At 43.4% G+C, this 15,453-nt stretch overlaps 2 protein-coding genes across 2 annotated transcripts in view; both read left to right on the top strand.

Moving 5' to 3' along the window:
• The first annotated feature begins 429 nt into the window (after positions 1-429).
• Positions 430-6,724, top strand: LOC116982973 (polycystic kidney disease protein 1-like 2). The gene is made up of 3 exons (XM_033036506.1): positions 430-713; positions 5,255-5,416; positions 6,576-6,724. Exons 1-3 carry the CDS (start codon positions 500-502, stop codon positions 6,722-6,724), a joined length of 525 nt encoding a protein of 174 aa, XP_032892397.1. The 5' UTR covers positions 430-499.
• Positions 6,725-7,418: 694 nt separating this feature from the next.
• Positions 7,419-15,453, top strand: part of LOC116982972 (polycystic kidney disease protein 1-like 2) — an 84,928-nt gene continuing 76,893 nt past the window's right edge. The window contains exon 1 of the mRNA XM_033036505.1: positions 7,419-7,639. Coding sequence (XP_032892396.1) covers positions 7,537-7,639 — 103 coding nt within the window. The 5' untranslated portion in view covers positions 7,419-7,536. The remainder of the gene's footprint in view (positions 7,640-15,453) is intronic.

Below are 15,453 nucleotides of genomic sequence, written 5' to 3'. Positions count from 1 at the left end.
AGTTTTTGATATTATCTCTTTGCACACATTAGTTTGGGACTAATGAATCCTGCAATGGAGCAAATGGTAGAATAAATGTAAATGGCCATTAATGCAGCTGTAAATAAGTGAAAAGAAGAAATCCACAATATCTCTCTAATGAGAGTTTCAAGCAGATTGTGTGAAATGAAGAAAATATTACAAACCAGATATAATTTGCATTGACGTGATTCTCCCACATATTTTGAGCCACAAGAGTAGCTCATCACAATGCACTGGATTTATTATCAGAAACCTGATCTCAGATAATATAATGAGGGCATTATTTATGACATTCAGGAAGTGCTAATTTCTGTTTGCTATAAAGGTGGAGACACACACCTTATATAACTAAATGGTGTGAGCTCACTACAGATGCTCTGATTTTGCAGAAGTTTTAAATATGGAATTCCAAATTGTTTTGGTCATTGCTTTTAGTGTTTATTATCAGGTTGACGCTGTCCCCTGCCTCCAACATCAGATGCAATTTCAAAGTTCATGCTATGAATTTGTGGAAATGCAGCTGAACTTCTCAAGTGCACAGGGATGGTGCAAAGGTACTGGTGGGCATCTTGCTTTCATTAAAAGTGAAGAGGTTCACCAATTTCTGAAAAGCCACATTACTGATATCAACAACAGGTGGATTGGCCTGGCTTATGCGACATACGACTTGATCCCTGAATCAGACACTAAAGGTAAGAGACGGATATGAATTCTGCATTATACCTGAAAGTTAGTATATTTCAGAAGTATGATAACGATGAGGAACGATGGATTGAGGAACGATGGATACAACATTTAACAAAAATGTCAAATCTATTTTAGAGACACAATTTTGTGTAAGTTCTTAATAATTTTGTTATCAGGGACTATAACAATAAAAATGAATAGCAAATTTATTGCCCAGTTCAGTTACCAAAGTGATATGATTAGTCATGTGAAATAGAACTAAATTAGACTTGGACAAAAGGACACAAAGTACTGGAGTAACTCAAGGTCAGGCAGCATCTCTGGAGAACATGGATAGGTGACATTTCGGGTCAAAACCATTCTTAAGTACCCCAGCACTCTGTGCTCCAGAGATGCTGCCTGACCTGCTGAGTTACTCCAGCACTTTGTGTCCTTTTGTGTATTAACCAGCATCTGCAGTTATTTGTTTCTACAAGTTAGACTTGGAATCGGATGTCATTCTTGGATAGTTTATGTAAAGAACTTGAAATCTGGAGAAAATAACAGACAAGTATTTCATGTAAACTTAATTTACAAGGCAAGATCAAGACATAATTTCCACAATCAATTGGCAAATGTTGTTGAATGTGTGAGGACATACACTTGGGTAGAAAAACAAAAAAAAGCAGACTATTCTCAAATTGGAGATAACCCCTAAATGAATGGAGTACAGAGATGTTCTTGTGCATGAAATACAGAAACTTATCATGCAGATGAAGGAAGTAATTATGAAGGTAATTTATACATTGGCCTTTATTGGTGGTGGGGAGGGAGTGGGAGAGAATAGATTTCTAAAATAGAGGAATGTTATTACAATGCTATTTGCTGATGAGGCTACCCCAAGGGCACTGTTATTTTAAGAAAAGATATACTGGGCAGTCCAGAAAAGACTCATGAGGCTAATTCCGAGGATGAGAATGCGATAAGATCCTAAGGAAGAGGCATGACAGGATAGATGTTGCCACTAATGGGAGAGTCTCGATCGAGGGTTATAATTGTATGGGGGAGTTATTCAAACTGAGGTGCATAAGAATTCCTTCCCGCATTGGGTGGTGTATCTTTGGAATTATCTTTACCAGACAGTTGTGGAGGTAGATAATAAAGATTAGGGAATTGAAGATTATACAGAACTGGCACTGAACAAGAGTTGGAGACTGAGGCAGATCAACCATGAATAGACCAGGGTGGGGGAGGGATAACAAGAGACTAGGTGGCCCTCTCCTGCTGCTATTTTCTTGTGACTTGCATGAATGTTTTTGCCCTTGGAGAGAGTGCCATCAGCTGGGGGCAAACTAAGTGTCTAGGCTTTCACAAAGGGCGTGCACGCTATGGATGCCACCTTGAATGGGATGCATGATGCACTGGCCTTGTTGGCTCTGCGTCCTACAGAGCAGTTGTGGTGTTGATTATGGGCACCAGCTCGTTGCTGGCAGTGAAGCACGGAAGGGTGATGGTGAAAGGATACCTGACCATCAATATCTGATGAATGTGCTTCATTTTTAACTGTTACCTGGATGCCCACCAGCATTACCTCCCCTCTCACTCAGAGTCATCACCCTCATGCTGCCTCATGTCTGTATGTCCCAAAGAACGGCCTACACAAGAAAAGGCAAAACAGATTATAGTTAGACCCTCCTGGACTTGTAAGCCAGAGGACATTGACCAAGAACAGTAGGAATCAAAACCTATCTCTGCCTCTATGGCTTGTTTACACAATGGGAGAGTGTGGCAGAGGATGAGGTCAAGTGCTTTTTTTGACATTTCACAGAGATATGCCCAAGGTTGCTTTGAACCAGTTACAGTGCTAAGATTAAGTTTGAACCATATAGGTAATGTTGCTGCCACTGTCATGTATTGCAAATGTTTTAGTTCCTTGTAAATTGCCCTTTTTACATGTTGATTTGTTTACTGTGAAATAAACAAAGCTAACTAGAGTAATTATGTGTGCCACGCTACCAATGCTTGTCCATTTGCAAGGCTTTCTTCTGTTGTCAGGAAAAGTCAGAGGAGGAGTAGGTTTTACATTGATTTTCTCAGCTTGTTGCTCTCTTGGTGCCTTTGTGAACTTCACAATAATGTGGGCACCTAGGCCTCTTGTCCAACACTGTCAGCTGCTCCTGTGGCGGTCCCTGCACCAACATGGTCGTCTTACCTATTGACTCTGGGCCCCTCATCTTGTCCATCCTGCAGGTCCATCTCACTGTTGTGCAATGTTGTGCAAAGTGCAACACACCACCGTCATATAGAGAGAGTTATGGTGGAGTTGAGATGTGGTGCATCTTTACCATTGCTCAGATACTTTTGTTGTCACTTGGTTTTCATTGTAGCACGCTTGAAAGTCATCAGTTGTGGTCCTCGTAATTGTTGTCAGCCGTGTTTTAAAGGATCCATTGGTTCCGAGCAATCATTTGATAAGTGTGGAGACACAGGAAACTGCAAGAGCTGGATTAATGAGCAAAAAAAGCAAACTGCTGGAGGAACTCAATGGATTAGGCAGCATCCAAAGAAGGATCCTGACCGGAAACATTGTCTGTCCAGTCATCCATGGATACTGTCTGTCCCACCTGAGTTCCTCCAGCACTTTTTTTGCATTTGGTAAATACAATACAACACAATACAATATTTATTCAATGTCATTTGAATCTCAGTGAGGCTCAAACGAAACTCTGTTTCTACAGCCATACAAACAAAACAATTCCTACAAAACACACAAACAATTCAATTCACACAAACATCCATCACAGTGAATCTCCTCCTCACTGTAATTGAAGGCAAAGTCTTTTCACTCCCCTGTGCACCATTTTTCTCCCGATGATGAAGCCCCGGGTGGGTGATGGTAAGTCTCACGGCCATTAAGGCCGCGCCGGGCGATGTACGGCCCCGCACCAGGTCAAAATGTCTCAAAGTTGGAGCCCCCGGCGAGCGTTGGAATGTCCCACGGCCATTAAAGCCGCGCCGGACGATGTACGGCCCCACTCTGGGTTGTTCCAACCTCGCGACACGGGCTGGAGAAGTTGTGTTGCGGGAGCTCCGAAAAGTGGTCTCCCACCCGGACCCACGAGCTCCCGATGTCCCAGTCCACCGGACCTGCAGCTGGAGCCTCCGAGTTCCGGAGTCGGGCCGCATCAGCGAGCCACCACCGCTCCCCACGATCTGAATCCGGCCAGCCCCACAATGGTAAGTCCGCAGGCTCCGTGACTGGAGCCCCCAGGTCGTTCCCGTTGTATGCTGCTCCACGGTGCTAGGCCCCAACGACAACAGAGACCCGACAGGGAAAAGGTCGGGTCTCCCGTGCAGGGAAGAGATTTTAAAAAGTTCCCCCCCCCCCCATCCCCCACATATACACAGTTACAAACAGTATTAAAAAAACACAACAACTACATTTAACTAAACAAAAAAAAACAAAAAAACACGTCTGAAGAAGGGTTTCGGCCCGAAACGTCGCCTATTTCCTTCGCTCCATAGATGCTGCTGCACCCGCTGAGTTCCTCCAGCAATTTTGTGTACCTTCGATATTCCAGCATCTGCAGTTCCCTTTTGAACAATAAAAAAAGACAGACAGGCTGCAGGGGCACAAACAGAATAAAGTAATTGGACTCCTGGAGGATGGCTGCTGTCTTAGAGTTGTCCTGGAATCTTGGGCATGTGAATATGAAGATATTTTTGTACTTGTACTAGCGCTGCATATTTATGAAGTGGAAGCTTTTGTGCTTGGCAAAGACTGAGTAAGCTCAGGATACCTTCATTGCCATACGCTACAGTTAATTGACTAAAGACAGACACAACATGCGGGACAGGCAACATCTCTGGAGAGAAGGAATGGATGACGTTTTGGTTCGAGACCGTTCTCAGTCATCTGCGGCTAGAATTTGTTAGTAACAATCTGCAGGAGTTTGCTGAAGCATGGCAGAAGGTTGCGTGTAATGACGTCCTTTGCAAACTCTGATAAAGTGTACGTTAGGTCTGCTGAAAATTGAAATCAAAACTAAAACACATGCAACATTTGGCAAAAATTTAATTGAATTAGAATCAACTTTATTTTGAATCTATAGTTAATTGCAAATCTATAAGTATTCAGTAACAGTGAGATGAATTAATTGCCATTCAACGTTAATTAATTATCAATTCATGTAAGTGTTAGAAATGTTCTTGCTGCAATAAAGTATTGTCAAAAATGAAATATCCAACTACAGTTATTTCATAGTCCTGCTACCAACATTCAGACCCTCACCTCAGCATCTGGTCTTTCTCTTATATCTTGCATATATTATCTATATTGAATCTTAATGTACAAAAATGATGGAGAATAAGTTTAATCTTTTTGGAAATCTGTTTATTTTCTTCATGCCAACAAACAGGATCATCACCGACATCAACCAAAATGGTGCCTGGCAAAAGAATGAAGCGGTGACGCAAGTTTCCAGAAACCCCATGACCCCGGCTGGTATAGAGAACAACGAATGACTAAACATTAAACTAACATTTTTTAAATTATTTCTGTTTTCAGCTCTTTCTTGGTTGGATGGATCTGCATTAAATTACAATAACTGGGAATTTGCTCAGCCATCCACTTCTCCAGCAGATTGTACCTATGTTCACAATCACACTGGCTATTTAACTTGGGCCATGATTAACTGCAACAACCTGCTTCCCTTCATTTGTGAATTTGGTATGATCATTTTTTATATTCCAGACTAATGGAAAATAAATTGGGGAGGGAAACTCAGTGTCAGAATTGTATGCATTCAACAAGTGTCTTGCAAGTGACTGAGGTCAGGTTTCCTCATTAATAGACAATAGGTGCAGGAGTAGGCCATTTGGCCCTTCGAGCCAGTACCGCCATTCAATGTGATCATGGCTGATCATCCCCCAATCAGTACCTCGTTCCTGCCTTCTCCCCATATCCCCTGACTCTGCTATTTTTAAGTCCTGATGTGATTGGAATTTAAGTAGCGCCTTATTCCTTTTGTGAAAAGGAAGACTTAGATTTGTATAGTACTTTTTACAATCTCATGAATCCCATACAACAGTAATGTACTTTTGAAATGTAGTCACTGCTGTGATGCAGGAAAGGCAGCAGTCAATATGCACCAAGTAAGATGCGCAAACAGCAAATGAGACGGGCTGTATAATCTGTGGTGAATATGGAGTGTCAGAATCTGCAATCTTTATTACTAAAAAGACAATGGGCCAGCGTGAGAAATAGTGGTTGCCACGTCACTATTATTTGAGATTAAATTTACCAAATATGCTTGGGGAAAGAAAGAGTGAGCTTTACTGCAGCTGGTTTTGGATATACCTGATCAAAGAACATTTGATCTTGATAATAAATCTGCCACAATAGTGCACTCCACCTAAACCACAAGCTTGCTAAAATTAGAACTCAAAAATAGATGAGTAATAAAATGTGCAAATAAGATTTATCACATTATTTGACTAATTTTAGCTCATTATTAAAATTGCTATGGTGCAAACATATTTGAAGCAAATGGTGATGTCAGGAACACATGGAAATTACATGTCAGTGGTTTTAGTTTTGCAAAGAGCCATCAGGGCTGTAATAATTATCTTATTATGTGCTTAAATATGTTGACTAGATTCCAGTTCAATATCTCTTTTGCAAAATGTAACATAAATCAGTCATTGTAACTGCTTTTTGTCATTTAAGTATCTTCACAAGTATAAAGCCAATGTATAATGCGTTAATATTGTTCCTGTTGGATCTAGTGACTATCAACAATAGTAATTGGCACAAATTACTTTAGTGCAAATAAGACAACTTTGGCGTTGGTGATTCATGTTTAATAGCGATGTGATACTTTGTCAAGACTTACAGATGTCACCTGCCAATAGCTATTCGGTCTTCCACATAATTATCCCTCTGGAATGGCAACTTAATCCATACTTGGGAAAGTTCTCATGCACATTTTCCACAGGAGATGGCAAAATGTATTATGTCGATCGCCAAGACCAGTGAGTAACTCTTAAAAATGTGCTTATCTTTATTTTCAATGGAATGATAATTGTGAATGAAGTATTGAAGAAACAAATAAATGAAATTACTTGGAATGAAATATGCAGCTGGTTTTCATTATTAGATGGACTAAGAGGCTATCTTTTTCTTCATCATTTTTATATTTCATTTCCCACATGGCAACTCCAATCTCGTGGGATTTGATGGAAAAACAATGTGGAAAGTCTGAGGATAAAGGGGAAGAGTATGGAAGGCCACGACAGCAGCGAGGGAAGAGTGTTACAATTTGAGAGACAGAGATGAGAGGGAGGAATAAAGAGAAGTGAGAACATTATGAAGGGAAGAGAGCCAGAGAGAAACAGATGTTAACAAGTGGGAGAATTACAAATTAAGAATGAAAGGGGAGAATGTGTGAAATTTGTATGATCCAAACTCTGCTTATCTATTTTTAATTTTGAGAAAACCACAAACAAATGAAACTGGTGTATTTACTGATGCATAAAATTAACCTCCTGAGCAGTAAATATACATGGGGTGATAAAGCTGTAATAACACATACTTATTAAGCTGTTCACACAAATGTGCCTTTAAATGCTTATCCTTTCAATGAACCGAATGACTAAGTAAACTTGATGATATTGATCTTGATCTCATTTATTTTCCCTTTTGTTCCTTCTTGTGTTTTATTAAGACCATTCACAGCTGCACATTTATATAATGCCGCAGGTGTTTATACCATCTCCATTGAATGTCAGACCAGCAAAAGCCATTGGGCTGTTGACAGGAACGACATTATACTTGAGCCAATTAATCAAATGGATGGTTTGCGATGTTTCAGCCCCAGACAATTGGACACAATTCTTAACTGCGCTGTTCGTTATGGAGACACGTTGTGGATTCAGACAAAAAATGACACTGGTATAGTTCATTTATGCTTAATGTCTGCATTGCAAATTTAAACGATTCAATCTCTTAGATTAGTACTCTTTGTTTTAAGATTTTACATTAGGATTTTAATTAGTAGCAAAACAACTCTTTAGACTTTCTAATGTCTAAAACAATATTTTATGGTTATATCATCATCATCATCATGGACCACAATTTAAAATGTGTTTTGAAATATAAAAAGTGAAAAAACTGCAGATTACTTTTAAACAAACTTCTTATATTTAGAAAATAAAATGTAAAACGGTGGAAATACTCAGCAGAAGAAATGGCATCTGCAGAGAAAAAATGCCGATGCTGGAAGGTCAAACTAAAACCAGGCAATATTCAATGGGTCGTGCAACAAATGTGGAGTAGAGAAACAGTGTTAACATAACAGGTTAATGGCTGAACATGATATAGGATGGAAAAGCTAATTATTGCCAATTGTTGAATTCGGTGTTGGGTCTGCAACATTGTACTGTACCAAGTTGGTAGATGAGGTCCTGCTGTTTTAGGAGGCCAATGATGAAGAGGTAAGAGTGAGATAGATAATTGATGTGACAAGCAATTGGAAGGTCAGTTTCGCCCTTGCAGACTTAATAAATGACTCTTCAGGGGGATCACCCAATCTACATTTGGTCCCCCAGTGTGGAGGAGACCACGTCGTGAGCACCAAGTGCAGTGCACTAAATGGGAAGGGGTGCAGATATACTGTATCACCGTTTCTCCTGAAAGGACCAAGTGGATGTCTGGATGGTCGGAAGGTAAAAGGATGCTACGATTCCTGCAGTTGCAAGAGAACCACTATAAATGCAATTGCAAGAAATGAACCCTTCACATGAAACTGCACATTCGGCATCTTTTACTTCTTCTTCCGGAGAAAGCAAATATTTAGATATGTAATCCTCAGTAGAAATGTTGTAAAGCACTAAGGTTAATGTCTGTGTTGTTTGGAAATAGACCACAATGAGATGAATTATTTAGAAATATATATGACGTACATAATTTTCAAAAATCACATTTAATTGATAGTAAGTAATATTTAGTCCCAGTTATTTATCAGTTTGTCATTTTGCCTCGTCCAGATTCTTTATGAGTTTGCTAAAAATAAGAACTTTTGTGGTAAAGTTTTAGATTTTTGTGTTGAAATAACGTGGAAAGATATTCAGTTTAAGAAAGAACTGCAGATGCTGGAAAAATCGAAGGTAGACAAAAATGCTGGAAAAACTCAGCAGGTGAGGCAGCAATTATGGAGCGAAGGAATAGGTGACGGTTTGGGTCGAGACCCTTCTTATGACTGATGGGGTGGGGGGTGGGCAGGAAGAAGAAAGGAAGCTGCGGAGACAGTGGGCTGTGAGAGAGCTGGGAAGGGGAGGGGAAGGAGGGAGAAAGCAAGGACTACGTGAAATTGGAGAAGCCAATGTTCATACTGCTGGAATGTAAACTACCCAAGAGAAATATGAGGTGCTGCTCCTCCAATTTGCAGTGGGACTCATGGAGGAGATCCAGGACAAAAAGGTCGCATTCGGAATTGGAGGGGGAGTTGAAGTGGTGAGCCACCGGGAGATCAGGTTGGTTAATGCGGACTGTGCGGAGGTGTTGGGCGAAGCAAACGCCAAGACTGCGCTTGATCTCACCGATGTAGAGCAGTTGACACCGAGAGCAGCGGATGCAATAGACGAGGTTGGAGGAGGTGCAGGTGAACCTCTGCCTCACCAGGAAAGACTGCTTAGGTCCTTGGATGGAGTCAAGGGGGGAGGTGAAGTGACAAGTGTAGCATTTCCTGCGGTTGCATCCGTCTGATATTAATGTTGATCTTGATCATAGTTTGATCTGTTTACCTTTTCCACACATAAACCGTATTTCAAATGTAATTTAAAACGGATTGTGCTGGAATTAGATTAGATTAGATCCTTTATTTGTCATTCAGACCTTTCGGTCTGAACGAAATGTCGTTGCCTGCAGCCATACATGTAATAATAAACAACAAAACACACAATAAACACAAATTAACATCCACCACAGTGAGTTCACCAGGCACCTCCTCCCTGTGATGGAGGCAAAAATCTTAAAGTTACTGTCTCTTCCCTCCTCATTCTCCCTCTGCGCTGAGGCGATATGTTGTTACTCCACCGGGCGATGGTAGTCAGTCAGTCCCGCGGCTCAACCGAGCTCCGCGAACGGGCCGGTTCAAGCTCCGCGGCCCGGGGTGGTCGAAGCTGCCGCCCTCCTGTCCAGCGGACGCAGCTGTTGCCGCGGGAACTCCGTAAAACAGGCACCAGCCGTCTTAGCCACCGGAGCACCGTCTCAGCCCCGAGTCGTGCCGCCCTCACCGGAGCGCCGTCTTAGCCACCGGAGCACCGTCTCAGCCCCGAGTCGTGCCGCCCTCACCGGAGCGCCGTCTCAGCCACCGGAGCACCGTCTCAGCCCCGAGTCAGGCCGCCCTCACCGGAGCACCGTCTCAGCCCCGAGTCGGGCCGCCCTCATCGGAGAGCCGTCTCAGCCACCGGAGCACCATCTCAGCCCCGAGCCGGAGCGCCGTATCAGCCACCGGAGCACCGTCTCAGCCCCGAGTCGGGCCGCCCTCACCGGAGCGCCGTCTTAGCCACCGGAGCACCGTCTCAGCCCCGAGTCGTGCCGCCCTCACCGGAGCGCCGTCTTAGCCACCGGAGCACCGTCTCAGCCCCGAGTCGTGCCGCCCTCACCGGAGCGCCGTCTCAGCCACCGGAGCACCGTCTCAGCCCCGAGTCAGGCCGCCCTCACCGGAGCACCGTCTCAGCCCCGAGTCGGGCCGCCCTCACCGGAGCACCGTCTCAGCCCCGAGTCGGGCCGCCTCACCGGAGCGCCGTCTCAGCCCCGAGTCGTGCCGCTGCCACTGGAACGCCGGAACGCCGCCGCAGCTCGAAGACGGCCAGCCTCACATTGTAAGTCCTGGCTGGCTCTGCTTCCGGAGCCTCGAGGTCGGTCGCAGTTGGAGGCCGCCAGCTCCGCCATTAGGCCTCAGCACAGACGGAGGCAGAGAAGGGGGGATACGACAGAAAAAGTCGCATTCCCCCAGAGGGAGAGACAGAAAACCATGTTTCAGCTCCCCACACACACATAACACAACCTAATAACTAAAATTTGACTAAAACAAGACAAAAAAAAAAACAACAAAAAAAGTAAAGACAGACGGACTGCAGGCGAGCCGCAGCCACTTCCGCCAATACTTGCTAAACAAAATCACCACAAAATATCACAAAAATAAGTTTTAGTAAATAATATTAAACAACTAAAGGCAGTTTAATACAGAAGGTTAACAACGGAAAAATGTATTATTTTTGAGTTTCAAATAGTTTAGTTTGAACTGTTCCATACATTTTTATTCATAACATACAACATATAAATATTAATAAAGGGACATTTTATTAGCTGCATCTGATTATAAGGTTATAAGTGATAGGAGCAGAATTAGGCCATTCATAGAAACATAGAAACATAGAAAGTAGGTGCGAGAGTAGACCACCAGGTCCGTCGAGCCCGCACCGCCATTCGCTCATGGCTGAACACTAAACAGACACACTTACCCACAAACAGTAGACACAAGACACAGAACACAAGACACTACCCTCCCCTTTATACCGCTATCACCCCTCTCCACCCCAAGAACCTCGTGATCTCCTGGGGGAGGCAAAAAAACGGATAAAAACCCAGGTCCAATTCGGGAAAAAAATCCGGGAAATTCCTCTCCGACCCCAATCCAGGCGATCGACACTTGTCCAGGAGATCACTCAGGTCTTACTATACTAACCATACCTAGGTCCATATCCCTGCCCTCTCCCCGTAGCCCCTTATCCCCTTGGCAGCTAAAAAACCATCTATTTTAGTCTTAAATATATTTAAAGTTTCTGCTTCCACTGCTCCCTGGGGCAGTGAATTCCATAAATTAACCACCCTCTGGGTGAAGAAGTTCTTCCTCATCTCAGTTTTAAAAGAGCCCCCCCTTATTCTGCAACTATGTCCCCTAGTTCTAGTTTCCCCGATCATTGGGAACATCCTCGGTGCATCCACCCGATCAAGGCCCCTCACGATCTTATATGTTTCAATGAGATCGCCTCTCATTCTTCTAAACTCCAAAGAGTAGAGTTCCAGCCTACTTAACCTTTCCTCATATGTCAATCCCCTCATTGCAGGAATTAATCTTGTAAACCTTCGCTGCACTGCCTCCAGGGCTAGTACATCCTTTCTTAAGTATGGACCCCAGAACTGTACACAGTATTCCAAATGTGGTCTCACTAATACTGTGTACAGCTGCAGCAAGACCTCCGTGTTTTTATACTCAATCCCCCTAGCAATAAAGGCCAAAACTCCATTGGCCTTCCTGATTGCTTGCTGCACCTGCATACTAACTTTTAGTGATTCATGTACTAATACCCCTAGATCCCTTTGCGTTGCATTACAACGCAGCTCCTCCTCATTTAGAAAATAACTTGCCCTATCATTTTTTTTCCCAAAGTGAATGACTTCACATTTATTAGTATTAAATTTCATCTGCCAAGTTGTTGCCCACTCACCTAGCTTATCTATATCCTTTTGCAGACTCTTCCTATCCTCCTCATCCCCTACTTTTCCTCCCATTTTTGTATCGTCCGCAAATTTTGATATATTACACTTGGTTCCCTCCTCCAAATCATTTATATAAATTGTGAACAACTGGGGTCCCAGCACCGACCCTTGCGGAACCCCGCTAGTTACCGGTTGCCATCCCGAGTATGAACCATTTATCCCCACTCTCTGCTTCCTATTTGTTAGCCAATCCTCTACCCATGCTAATATATTACCCCCAATCCCATAATTTTTTATTTTTAGCAATAGTCTCTTATGTGGCACCTTGTCAAAAGCCTTTTGGAAGTCCAAGTATACCACATCCACCGGTTCCCCTTTATCCACCCGGGTTGTTACTTCCTCAAAGAATTCGAGCAGATTCGTTAAACAGGACTTCCCCTTCACAAAACCATGCTGGTTCTGTCTGATGAAGTCATGTTTATCCAAGTGCCCCGTTAGTGTTTCTTTAATAATTGTCTCTAACATTTTACCCACCACCGATGTTAGACTAACCGGTCTATAGTTACCCGCCTTCTGTTTACTTCCTTTTTTAAATATAGGTGTTACATTGGCCATTTTCCAATCCACTGGGACCGTTCCTGCCTCCAGGGAGTTTTGGAAAATTATCACCAATGCATCCACAATCCCCACCTCTATCTCCCTCAAGACCCTTGGATGTAATCCATCAGGCCCAGGGGATTTATCCTCCTTCAGTCTCATTAATTTCCCTAATACCACCTCCTTGGTGATCTTAATAGTATTTAGCTCCTCCATTCCTACCGCTCCCTGTTTATCCAGCGTTGGAATATTTTTTGTGTCTTCTATGGTGAAGACTGATACAAAATACTCGTTTAATGCCTTTGCCATTTCCATGTTCCCCACCAACAACTCTCCAGTCTCACCCTCCAATGGACCAACGTTCACCTTAGCCACCCTTTTTCTTTTTATATAGCTATAAAAACTCTTACTATTAGTTTTTATGTTGTTCGCTAAATTCCTTTCATAGTCTATTTTCCCCGTCTTAATTAATCTCTTAGTTATTTTTTGCTGACCTTTAAATGCTTCCCAATCCTCTACCCTCCCACTATCTCTGGCTACCTTATATGCCCTTGCCTTCAGCCGAATACTATCCTTTATAGTTTTACTGAGCCATGGCTGACTGTTCTTACCCTTACCCCTTTTTTTCTTCATAGGAATAAATTTTTCTTGAAGGTTATACAGTATACCCTTAAACGTACACCACTGCTCATGTACCGTCTTATTCTTGAGTCTGCTATCCCAGTCAACTTTGATCAGCTCAGTCCTCATACCTTCATAATCCCCCTTATTTAGACTAAGCACCCTAGCCTGAGTTTCAACCTGCTCCCCTTCTATTTGAATATGGAATTCGACCATATTGTGGTCACTTGTTCCCAACGAGTCCCTAACTATGAAATTTTTAATTAATCCTGCTTCATTACACAGGACCAGATCCAAGATTGCCTCCCCCCTTGTCGGTTCTGTGACATACTGTTCTAGGAACCCGTCTCTAATACATTCTATAAACTCTTCCTCTAGTCTACCCTGCCCAGTTTGGTTTGCCCAATTAATATGAAAATTGAAGTCCCCCATGATTACAGCAGTTCCCTTTTTACATGCGTCAACTATTTGCAGATTTATGTTCTGACTAACAGCGTCACAGCTATTTGGAGGTCTATAAATTACACCCACTAGTGTTTTTTTCCCCTTATTATTCTCTATCTGTACCCAAGCTGTTTCACTATCCTGATCCTTTAACGCAATATCCTTCCTCTCTATTGCCGTTATTCCCTCCCTTATTAAAAGGGCCACCCCTCCTCCCTTTCTTTCCTGTCTATCTTTCCTAATTGTCGAGTACCCCTCTATATTTAACTCCCAGTCCTGATCCCCTTGCAGCCATGTCTCCGTAATGGCCACGATATCATAACTATATATACTTAATTGCACCGTTAATTCATTTATCTTATTACGAATACTCCGTGCATTTAGATAAAGCACTTACAGATGATTTTTACTACCCTTCCTTTCTGTTTTTGCCCCTTTTACATCTAGAGCTTTATCTTCACACATTCTGTCTCCTGTCACATTTTGACTTTCCGCTTCCCCACTGATACCCTGCTCTATTTCCTCTACCCCTGCCGTTATTACCCCCCTTGATACCTCCCCCCCGCTACTTAGTTTAAAGACCTCTCTACTGCCCTAGTTATATGATTTGCCAGGACCCCAGTCCCAGCACCGTTCAGGTGAAGTCCGTCCTTACAGAACAGATCCCCCCTGTCCCAGTACTGGTGCCAGTGGCCCAAGAAACCAAACCCATTATTCCCACACCAGTCTTTGAGCCACGCATTTAGCTTTCTAATTTTACGTACCCTCGCCGATTTGGCCCGTGGCTCAGGTAGCAATCCGGAGATCAGTACCCTCGAGGTTCTGCTTTTTAATTTATTCCCTAACTGCTCAAACTCCTTCAGCAGATCCTCCTTCCTCGTCCTTCCTATGTCATTGGTCCCCACATGGACCACGACCACTGGATCCTCACCCTCCCACTGCAAATTTCTCTCCAGCATCGCAGAGATATCCTTAACCCTAGCACCGGGTAGGCAACACAGCCTTCGGGACATGTTCTGCTGGCCGCAGAGAACCTTATCTACCCCCCGAATAATACTATCCCCTATCACTACGGCATTTCTTCTAACTCCCCCCTCTTGAATGGCCTCCTGATCCACGGTGCTGCAGCCAGGTTGCTCATCCCTCCCACACCCCCTGATCCCGTCCTTACATTGAGTAAGAGCCTCGGTCATGCTCGTCAGGGACAAGGGCTGTGGCTCCTGCCGCATCTCCTCCTGGTTCCCCCTACCTGCCTCGCTTATGGCCACACCTTCCTTTCCTTGCTCACTGCCTACTGAATTAGTTAAACTGGTCGGTGTGACCATCCCCTGGCACAAAACATCCAGGTAATACTCCCCCTCCCTGATGTACCGCAGCGTATGAAGTTGGGTCTCCAGCTCATCAATGCGGAGCTGGAGTTCCTCTAGCCTCAAACACTTACTGCAGCTGTAGGGATCTTCTACATCAATGGTGTCGACAAATTCCCACATCTCGCAGTATTGGCACATCTCCTGGCCGCCCATCTTATATAAGTAATTAACTGGTCCTATTTAAGAATCCCCTACTGTATTGATACACCCCTTATTTATATAATCCTA

The sequence above is a fragment of the Amblyraja radiata genome, chromosome 17 (assembly GCF_010909765.2).
Source record: "Amblyraja radiata isolate CabotCenter1 chromosome 17, sAmbRad1.1.pri, whole genome shotgun sequence".
NCBI classification, from domain to species: domain Eukaryota; kingdom Metazoa; phylum Chordata; class Chondrichthyes; order Rajiformes; family Rajidae; genus Amblyraja; species Amblyraja radiata.
This window is presented reverse-complemented; position numbering and strand designations above follow the sequence as displayed.